The following is an 11,357-nucleotide window of genomic DNA, read 5'->3' as shown; positions in this document are numbered from 1 at the left end:
AGTGGCTATCTTTTATAATGCCACTGATTATATTACCAAGATTAATGTGAAGGTAGGATTATCAGCTCTAAATTAAGATCAATTCTATTTCACAAATGACAGACAATGCAAATTAAAACAGACCCCTAAGTGTTATTAGCCTCAGATATTTGTAACTTAGAAATTGACTGATTTGAGTGCATTTCAGAAGAGGACCCTAAGATTCATTACGATGATGAATATTTTTGGTATATCCACATAACCTTGCCTCATTGCTCAGGGCACCATTTAATTGAAAGAGCAGGAGCAATTTCTGTGCTAGAAATAAAACTGACTCCCAGTAAAGTCTATAAATAAATACTCTGTATAAAATGTCTTCCATTTTAAATAGTTTTTTCTGTTGTGCATGATGAAGGTGTACTGAAACTACAATTCAAAATGTCAAATGTTCTCCCCTCCTCACTTAGAATAATGTTGTTTTGAGCTCCGACATCTGGCATCGTAGATTCCTGCAGAACTGTGCATAGGATGGCCTTGGTCTGTGGAGAGGTCTCAAAGTGCGACTTGGTGGGGCAGACCTGGTTGTCATGAGGGATGCTAAAAGGGTGAGGCCCAGCCTGCCACACCTGCTGCCTTGTGAAGTCTGTGAAAGATCGTGTCACGGCACCAGACCTCTCACCGGCTTCTCTGTGTTGTGGCTCAGGTTTGTCTTTTGCTTGTAGTGAGGCGTAGCTATTGGCACATGACAGTGGTGTCTGCTGGCTGCTTACCCACCCCACCCTGCGGGCTTGGCCATCTTTTGCGACGCCTACTGTTCGCTTCAGCCGTTCGCATCCCAGGGTAAGGAGCTTTTTCCGGCAAAGGATGTACACCCAGGGATCCAGGATTGGATTGAAGGAGGCAAAACGGATGGCTAGAAGGTCACCTCGGTAATCCAGTTGCTCCCCCGCCAGGATCTGAGCTGGGCCATACAGCTGATTAATGAAAATGCGTATCTGAATAGAGAAAGAAAACAAATATGTTAATGTAGGATACATGTCTCAATATGCAGTCAAATTTGTTTTACACTGGCAAAGGTCACTTCCCTTACACAATAACCAAAACGCTGCAGTACTGTGGAAAATGGTGTCATCCTCCATTGCCCTGGAAGGACGTGGAAACTTTAAGAAGGGTGCGGAGGAGATTTACCAGGATGCTGCCTGAACTACAGGACATGTCTTATGAGGAGAGGTTGAACAAACTAAGGCTTTTCTCTTTGGAGCAAAGGAGGATGAGAGGTGACGTGATAGAGATGTACAAGATGTTAAGAGGCGTAGATAGAGCAGATAGATAGAGGTTTTATCCTAGGGCAGATGTGGCTGATGCAGGACACCATAAGTTTAAAGTGATTGGTGAAAAGTATAGGGAGATGTCAGTTCTTTATATGGAGAGTGGAGAGTGGTGTGTGCGTGTAACACCCTGCCATGGGTAGTGGTAGAGACAGATACATTAGGAGCATTTAAGAATCTCTTAGATAGGAACATGGATGATAGAAAAATGGAGGGATATGTAGGAGGGAAGGGTTAGATTGATCTTAGAGTAGGTTAAAAGGTCAACATTATGGGCCAAAGGGCCTGTAATGTGCTGTAATATTATATGTTCTAAGTTTCACTATTTCTTCAGTCGTTGGTTGCCAGCAAATTTTTCCTGACTGACAGAAACTCAGATCTGAAATATGACTCACTTCCTTCTTCATTGATTCTGATAAACCTGTTGGATATTTCCAGCTTTGCCTGTTATTGACTTGATGAACTAAGCTCCTTACTTAGAATAAGATCCATTACTGGAGCTTTAGCCCTGCTTTATTTTGTTAAAAGAACTTTAAAATGCTAATAGAAAATCCAGAACATGTACAACGGCTCTGAGGAGAAGATTAATGATTTAAGTGCAATTCCTGTAAGGATCTATTTAGAAATTATGGTGGCAGACACCATTTTCCACCACTTGCATAGATTTGGTATGTTACATAACACTTCCTTTGCCGTGTTCCTAAGGGTTCTAGTCTCGTTACTTGGGCCTTTAGTCAATTGGGACAGATGCTTATTTGGGACATCTCTTAAACTCAAAAACTAGTCGAGAAAATATTTGAGATTCACTGTTCAAAGCTCGAAGTTCAAAACAAATTTATTATCAAAGTATATATATTTTACACAAAGTTGATTCATCTCCTTACAGACAGCCACAAAACAAAGAAACCCAATAGAACCCTTTGAAAAAGAAGACTGTAAAACCCCCAATGTGCAGAGAAAATTAAAAAAAAACAAATTGTGCAAACAATAAAAGTAAGCAAATTACATTCAGGACTGAAGTTTACAAAAGTGAGTTCATCCACAGGCATAAAGCCAGGCATCACTGCAGCTGATCCAAGAGTAGGCCACAGCCTCAGTTCAGTGTGGAACCAAGTGAATGTTGTGGAGCAGTGAGTTGAACTGGTCCATCCCTTGCCTCTGGGCCCAACAACCTGACCTTTCCAATCTGGCCCAGTGCTTAAATCGTCCCAACATTGGGTCGTTCTTTGCTCTCAGACTTGGACCCTGTTGCTTCAGTACGCTCTCGGGTCTGGCTCCCACATTCTTAATTCAGCCCGGCACTTAAATTGATCAGACCTCAGATATTGCCTCATTCTCTGGCCCAGGCCCAGGCTCCACCTTGACTGCCTCCCCTCTGTTCTGGAGGATTGAATCACTAGCAAGTCCACTCTAGTAAGGGCCGTATATTGGCTCATTCCTCACTCTCCAGCCCGGACCCCACTGCCTCCATTTGGCTGGGACACTTGCCACTTAATTGGACAGTAGATTGTTGCTGACTGCAGTTAGGCTCATTCACTCATGTGGCACTTGGCTCATTACACCATGTTTAGAGTGAACATTTTTAAAATAGCGACAGTTCTGTGTCTTCAAAAAACAGTGATTTTCGTAACTGATAGTTGGTGACAAATAAGCAGTAGGGCAACTCAGAACTATTTTGCTCAAAGCAGTTTCAAGCATCCAGGCTTGAAGATGCCAGGGATGGCCAGGAATGAAAATGAAACAATTTCCCTGCTTCAGCAAGTTAGGAACTACAAAAAAATCTGAAGGTATCGACAATCATCTTGAATGTTACAATGAAAATGAAGATTTTGAGGATACATATGCTGATAGTATTAATAAAGGCAGTCTATTTTCTATACTAGGTGTCTGTGCTGATTTTGTTCATTTACAGTCAATCAAAGGAACATGGCAGCTTATACTAAATTCATCCATCGATAACTATTAGGAACTAATACACAATTTTATAGTACTGTAGTAGTATTGGTAGTGCTCTAATGTGTTCTGTATTTCATTTAAATACCTAATTTGTTACTCAGTTAGACAGTAGTTTATCCTTTTTATACCTTTTTAACTATTTCTACGAAACTTTGGCTAATTGAGGCAGCTGCTTAATTGAGCCAAAATGTACTGGTCCCAACGTGTCCTATATATTCTTTGCACAACTATTTGTTGTCATTGGTTGTTTGCAGTTTTTATTTTTGTATCGTTTTTTGTAAATTCTATTGTATTTCTTTATTTTCCTTTAAATGCTTGCAAGAAAATGAATTTCAAGCTGGTATATGGTGACATATACATATATTGATAATGAACTTATTTTGACTTTGACAATACTTTGGCCTTTTACAAGTCCTGCTATGATAGATAGGCAGCGGCCCTTTTGCCACATGATTTAGCAAGTGCTAATGGTTTTCAAAGTGGAGTTCAGTGGTTTATTTACCAAAATAATCCATCAAAAACCACACTCATTTTATCTCAAAGATCTTTATGTCAGATATTCACAAATATAAATTTGGCAAGTGGCAATTCTATTTAAAGCAATTGACTTTGAGTGTTCTGGTTGAAGTCACAGAGTGCTGGAAATGCCTAGTCAGGCAGCGTCAGTGGGGAATGAAACAGAATGCGCTTTCCCACAATAATGCTGTCCATAGCAGAGCATTTCTAGCTGAAGTCCAAGTCAATGGCCAGCAATCTATTTGTTTCCTGAAACACCAGATATTAAGACCATAAGACCATAAGATAAAGGAGCAGAATTAAGCTCTTTGGCCCATCGAGTCTGCTCCTCCATTTCATCATGGCTGATCCAATTTTCCTCTCAGCCCCAATCTCCTGCCTTCTCCCCATGTCCCTTCATGCCCTGACCAATCAAGAATCTATCAATCTCTGCCTTAAATATACATAAAGACTTGGCCTCCACAACTGCCTGTGGCAAAGAATTCCACAGACTCACCACTCTCTGGCTAAGGAAATCCTCCTCATCTCCATTCCAAAAGTCCACCCCTCTATTCTGAGTCTGTGTTCTTTGGTCTTAGACACTCCTACCACAAGAAACATCTTCACCATATCCACTCTATCAAGGACTTTCACTACTTGATTGGTTTCAATGAGGAGAGCTCTCATTCTTATTAATTCTAGTGAATACAAGCCCTGAGCCATCTAACACTCTTCATATGACAAGCCATTCAATCCTGAAATCATTTTTGTGAACCTCCTTTGAACTCTCTCCAGTTGCAGCACATTCCTTTTGAGATAAAGGGCCCAAATCTACTCACAGTAGGCCTCACTAGTGCTTTATAAAGCCTCAACATTACATCCTTACTTTTATATTCTAGTCCTCTTAAAATGAATACTAGTGTTGCATTTCCTCACCACAGACTCAACTTACAAATTAACTTTTAGGGGATTCTGCACAAGGGCTCCCAAGTCCCTTTATGCCTCAGTTCTTTTTGTATTTTCTCTCCATTTAGAAAATAGTCAGCTATTTCATTTCTTCTACCAAAGTGCATGACCGTACACTTCCCGGCACTGTATTCCATCTGTCATTTATATGCCCATTTAAGATCGGTCCCACCATACTGATGTCTACTTAAGATCAGTCCCATCATACCGAAGGACCAATACTTAACAGATTAAAAACTGTGAAAAAAGACAATTTGAAAATGTCTTAAATTAATTTTTAAGCGAAAAGTGACACGGGATAAATGACTTTAAATGCAGAAATAAAACCTGAATGAAAAGTTTGTTCCTTTTTGTCTGGCTAGAAAGTCAACGAAGTTCGCACTTCTAAATCTGCCCGGTACCCCTTCGTACTCAAGGCAGTGGAAAGCTTTTTCCATTCGTAGTCAGGCAGAAGCTCTCCACTGTTCCTTGCCGCCTTTTATTTCCCTTGCTCGCCCTGCCTTGCTTACCACCAGAGGGATGGAACAGACCAGGAAGACGATGGTCATGAAAACCAGCAGCCAGAACATCTGCATCTCGGCGGCGGACGCGGCTAGGTTGGGGAAGCGGCGACCCCTCGAGCTTCCCGTGGCCGTCCCCACGGACTTCTTCCTCATGCTGATGAGGGTGGCGCAGACGCACAGGTTGCACAGAACTGTGACCAGGATCAGCAAAGCGCTGAAGCCCCCGTACATGTAGGTATAGGTGGCGCACACCGTGCTGTTGGCTCGCCAGTCCAGGAAGCACCAGGTGCCGGGGAAATGCCTGGCGTTCCTCCCCAGACCGAAGAAGGGCAGGATGCAGAAGACCAGGTTGAGCAAGTAGGCTCCCATCAGAGCTATCCTGGCCATCCCCTTGTCGATGTACTGGCTGTAGAAGAAGGCGTGGTTGATGGCCAGGTAGCGTTCGATGGACATGGTGCACAGGATTGTCATGCCGGCCGAGCCGAAGAAGAGCATGGAGAAGGAGAAGAAGTGACAGAGCGGTTGTCCTCCGGGCCACTGCTGGGTCAAGTAGGTGGCGATCACCAGCGGGCTGGTGCAGCAGGTGCCCAGCAGGTCGGTGACGGCCAGTCCGCACACCAGGGTGTAGAAGGTGCTTTCCTTCTGCTCCTTCTTGGAGACGCACAGCACCACGATGGCGATGAGGTTCCCCACCACCCCGACGGCGAACATGCTGGCCGGGGTGATAACCTGGCTGGACCTGATGTTCAAAGACACTGCAGAGGCATTAGCCGAGGTGCCATTAACTTCTTCCCAGCTCGAAAGGTTGAGAGACTCGGGCAGCATCACTGCCGACATTCTCCCCGGAGCAAGATGCTTAAAACCACAGGCGAAGGGTGAATTCCCGGCTATCTGGCTGCCCAGGACCCGCACACAGAGAGAGAGACACACACTCAAAGGGTAAAATCTTTGCCTGCTCTCTCCCTGGCTCTCCCGCGGCACTCACGGGTGCGCTGACTCTCTCTCTCTGTCTCGCCCACAGCGCGCTCTCATTTTTAAATCAGAATTGGACTGCTGCAGGTGACAAGAGACCGGGAGTGTGGACGTCACATTCTCGTTTCTGCTGATGTTACAACAACCACAATGACACTGCTGACCCGGGGGACGGGGGTGGCTTACTGCGAACAGCCTCCTGAAAAAGTCACATTTCCATGATGCCGCAGAGAATTCAGCAAACTATCTGCATCCAGAGAGTGGTTGGAGACAAACAGTATTCATGCATTTTAGAAGCCGCATACTGTGACGAGAAAGAAAAGAACCAAATATTATGCCCAAGTTGCATGAAGAGAAGATGGAGAAAGTGCTTGTCATTACTGGTGTGTCCAAATATCTGTCTGCAAGCTCATTTTAAAGCTCGAAGTTCAAAATAAGTCTATTATCAAAGTACATATATTGTATGTCACCATATACTATCCCGAGATTCATTTTCTTGCAGGCATTCATAGTAGAACAAAGAAATACGACAGAATCAATGAAAAGCTACACAAAGAATGACAAACAATGTGCAAAAGAAGACAATCTTTGCAAATATAAATCATAATAATAATTTACTGAATCCCACGAAAATAGAGTATCGATCAAACCAGAGACAACCAAATTATACCTTGACACACCTTCTATACATGAACGTTGAAATTATATGCTCCTTTATCAGTAAAGCTAAAGCAATTAAATCAATGTTCAAAGTAAGTTCGATAATTTACTAACTTGCTAAGACCAGAGCGTCTTGGATCTCCAGGTGGTCCACAGCAGGGGTGAATGATAAGTTCGTGGCTTAAGATAGGAGATGAATTATACCGCTCTCCTTACATGCACGTACAGTTCAACTCTTCGAGTGATTATGCAGAAAGCTTGAAGTTAATAACTCATCTCCTTCTACCTTAGGCCACAAACTTATCAATCACTCGTGCTGTGGACCACTTCTGGAGGTCCAAGACGCCGACTTCTACGAAGAAGGGATCCATATGCTCCACGACCGCTGGACTAGGTGTGTAAATGTAGGAAAAATAAATGTGCTACCTTTTCTAAAATTGACTCATTCTACCTTAGGCCATGAACTTATCAATCACCCCTCGTAAAAGACACCATATCTTACGACAAATCGAAGCCCGATCCAGTTTTAGACGCAGAGTCCAATAAATACCAATTCATTACTACAGACAGAACAATCCATAATAACCATCCAGATACAATATTACAGGATAAGCAAGCAAGAACAACTTACTTCATAGATATAGCCATTTCAAACATGCTTAACATACAGAAATCAATGAGTGAAAAACACTAGAAATATGCTGAATTGGAAGAGGAAATTGAAAGACTATGGAGCATGAACAGGATATAATTTTTCCAATTGGTAGTATCTTCAACTGGTATCATTCCAAAGTCACTGCAAAATATCATTATATAATTACTGTAAGTCTACACAGCAATATTTATGAAAATCTCCAGAAAGCCACAATGCTAACCACCACTAGAATAGTCTGAAGGTTCCTAGTAATTGAGAAATGAGTGTGCTTGGCTATGTCTATACCTCAGGTTTTACCAGCTTGAGCTGAGAAAAAAATATAATGAATGAATGAATTGACTTTATTTCTTACATCCTTCACATACATGGGGAGTAAAAATCTTTGCATTACGACTCTGTCTAAATGTGCAATGTGCAATCATAGTGATTTATAATAATTTATAATAAATAGAACAGTCAATGTAACTTAGAAGTGCACTCAAATCAATGTGAGTTAATCAGTCTGATGGCCTGGTGGAAGAAGCTGTCCCGGAGCCTGTTGGTCCTGGGTTTTATGCTGTGGTACCGTTTTCCGGATGGTAGCAGCTGGAATAGATTGTGGTTGGGGTGACTCGGGTCCCTAATGATCCTTTGGGCCATTTTCTCACACCTGTCTTTGTAAATATCCTGAATCATGGGAAGTTCACAACTACAGATGCGCTGGGCTGTCCGCACCACTCTCTGCAGACACCTGCGATTAGGGGAGGTTAAGTTTCCATACCAGGCAGTGATGCTGCCAGTCAGGATGCTCTCAGTTGTGCCCCTGTAGAAAGTTCTTAGGATTTGGGGCCCCATACCAAACATCCTCAACCGTCTGAGGTGAAAGAGGCGCTGTTGTGCTTTCTCACCACACAGCTGGTGTGTACAGACCACGTGAGTTCCTCGGTGATGTGGATGTTGAGGAACATAAAGCTGTTCACCCTCTCAACCCCAGATCCATTGATGTCTATAGGGGTTAGCCCCTCTCCATTCCTCCTGTAGTCCACAACCAGCTCCTTTGTTTTAGCAACATTAAATATACTAGTAACATGAGTTGTAGAGTCCTTGAAAGTGGGTCCATATATTGTGCAATCAGTTCACTGTTGAGGTGTGAAGGTTTGAGGAGCCTGATGATTGAAAGGTAATAACTGTTCCTAAATCTGGTGGTAAGGATACTGAGGTTTCTGAACCTCATTCCCGATGGCAGCAGTGAGAAGACAACATGGCCTGGATGATGGGGGCTGTTGATGTTGGATACAGTTTTCTAGTGGTGTTTTTTTTTGCAGATGTGCTCAATGGTGGGGAGGGCTTTTCCTCTGATGGACTGGGCTGCACCCACCACTTTTTGTAAGTCTTCCTGTTCTTGGGCATTGTTCTTTCCATGTCAGGCCATGCTGCATCCAGTCAGGATACTCTCCACTGTGCATCTATAGAGGTTTGTCAATGGCTTAGTTTCATTCTGAATCTGCCAAGGAATTTAAAGTTGCTGTCCCTCTTCAGCATAATGAGCACTAGCTCATGGACCTCTGGTTCTCTCTCCCGTAGTCAATAATCAGCTCTTTGGTTTGGCTGCCGTTAAGTGAAAGGTTGTTATTGTGGCACCATTCAAACAGATTTTCAATCTCCTTTCTGTATGAAGACACATCGTCACCTTTGATTTGGCCAATAACAGTAGTGTATCAGGAAACCTAAATATGGCATTGGAGCTGTACTTAATCTCACAATATAAAATGAGTAGAGCAGGAGGATAAGCGTGCAACCTTCTGATAACCTGTGCTGATGGTGATTGTGAAGTAGATGTTGCCATCAATCCGGACTGACTACAAGTAAGGAAATAGAGGATCCAATTGGACAAAGCGGTATCGAGGCCTGGGTCTTGGAGCTTATTGATTAGTTTTGTGGGGATTTTATGACCAAGCCTGTTAACAACAACTGACAGAGAAGCTGCAAGTCTGTCACCATCCAGTTTCTTAGCAAAACTCAATCAGGCGTAGTACCCTAACCATCCCCGCACATCTGGAAAATGGTCTTTCCTGCTCTCCTTGTCCTGTTGATAATTATTGAGTCTGTTCATATATTCACATTTATTTAAGTTTGATTATTGACATTTGCACGTGACCATTCTGCTAATTGTTGATTGCTCGTGGCTGTTTGCACTACTGACATGTAAATTGTTGGTTGCTATTGTCTTGTCTCTTATGGATTTGTCCTGTGCCTTATGCTTGGTACCAAACCACATCAATTCTAGAATGTTTAACATACTGGCAATAAAGTGATCTGATTCGGATTCTAATCTTACCGACTGGCGTTCCAGTCAAACCAGTGACTTACAGCTGTTGGGTCTTCAGTGAGTGTTGGACTTTCACTCCTCTGCTCCCGAGTATGGGGATCTGAGACCACTGGGTAACAGAAGGCGCCGTATCCGTCACTCACCACCTCATCAGATTGGGGACATTTGGCACCTAACTCAAAAGTGCAAAAGCTGTTGAGATAGCCTTTTGGCAGATGGGTCCACTGATTCTAGTCTGGTGGGAGCCACAGGTTATGGGTCCAGGAAGCAATCCACATCATGTAGTAAAGTGTGTAAAAGTAAATATGACCATAAGACCATAAGATATTGGAGCAGAATAAGGCAATTTGACTCATTGAGTCTGCTCCACCATTTCATCATGGCTGATCCATTATTCCTCTCAGCCCCAATCTCCTACCTTCGCCCTGTGTCTCTTTATACCCTGACCAATCAAGAAGCTATCTACCTCTGCCTTAAATATTTGTAATTCAGATGCAACCCATCATGAAGGAACCCCACCACCTAGAATATGCCCTCTTCTCATTGCTACCACCAAAACGGAGACGAAGGAGCCTGGAGACAGAGATTCAATGTTTTAGGAACTTTTCTTCCCTTCTGCCAACAGATTTCCGAATGGTCCATGAATCCATAAATAGTACCTCACGATCTTGCTCTGTTTTTTCACTATTTTTAATTTTTTTAATATTTTATATTGTAAGTTTTAGTAATTTTAATATATTGTTTATATATTAAAACCTGATTCTGATTCTAAAGGCTTTCACCAAGAAGTGTCTCCTAATATATGAGAGGCTTTTTCTCCATGAGCCTTAATTGTGGGAGAACAGCGGGGGTCAGTAGGGATGAGCTGGTTAAGATGGCTGGTCTTGGAAGCTATTGTATGTAGGGCCCACAATCTTAAAGTGAACAAGATGACAATGGCTTAACCTTTAAGGATTTACAAACATAAGCATCAAGAGCTAATGAGGTTTGGGTACACTTGATTCTGGATTGTAGATTGAACAGTTGCCCATTGGCCCTGAAGTTTATCACCACTGCCAGGGGACGTTAGTTGGAGGTGAGGTATAACACTGCAGCAAGAAAGTTTGACAAAAGTGTTGGGCAATGATATAATCTTGTCTGATGCTCCAGGGGGATTTTCCAAACCATGGCATGAAGAGGATATTTAGAGCCCGATCTTTGAAAGCCTTCTTACTAAGCTTGGAAATTTGTATTTGTTTTAAAATTCACTGTCCTCTTATTATTGGCTGTAGAATTTATTCCTTTCATCCTTTCAGCTACTGAGCAATGTTTTAAGTGAGACAGGACTTAGATGAATGTACATTTCCAAGTACAGGGCCATTATTCAGTCTGGTGAATTAATAAACTGATAAATTGCTAATTTGCATCAAAGTTGCTGGTGAACGCAGCAGGCCAGGCAGCATCTCTAGGAAGAGGTACAGTCGACGTTTCAGGCCGAGACCCTTCGTCAGGACCCTTCCTAGAGATGCTGCGTGGCCTGCTGCGTTCACCAGCAA

The 11,357-nt window shown here is 42.8% G+C and overlaps 1 protein-coding gene across 1 annotated transcript; it reads right to left on the bottom strand.

Annotated features, from left to right (window-relative positions):
• Positions 1-362: 362 nt before the first annotated feature.
• On the bottom strand, positions 363-6,064 carry ptger4c (prostaglandin E receptor 4 (subtype EP4) c). The gene is made up of 2 exons (XM_063063459.1): positions 5,234-6,064; positions 363-974 (listed from the first exon to the last, which is right to left on the bottom strand). Exons 1-2 carry the CDS (start codon positions 6,062-6,064, stop codon positions 363-365), a joined length of 1,443 nt encoding a protein of 480 aa, XP_062919529.1.
• Positions 6,065-11,357: the final 5,293 nt, after the last annotated feature.

This window comes from Mobula hypostoma, chromosome 12 (assembly GCF_963921235.1).
Source record: "Mobula hypostoma chromosome 12, sMobHyp1.1, whole genome shotgun sequence".
NCBI lineage: Eukaryota > Metazoa > Chordata > Chondrichthyes > Myliobatiformes > Myliobatidae > Mobula > Mobula hypostoma.
The sequence above is the reverse complement of the archived record's forward strand: the minus strand, read 5'-3'. Positions and strand labels throughout refer to the sequence as shown.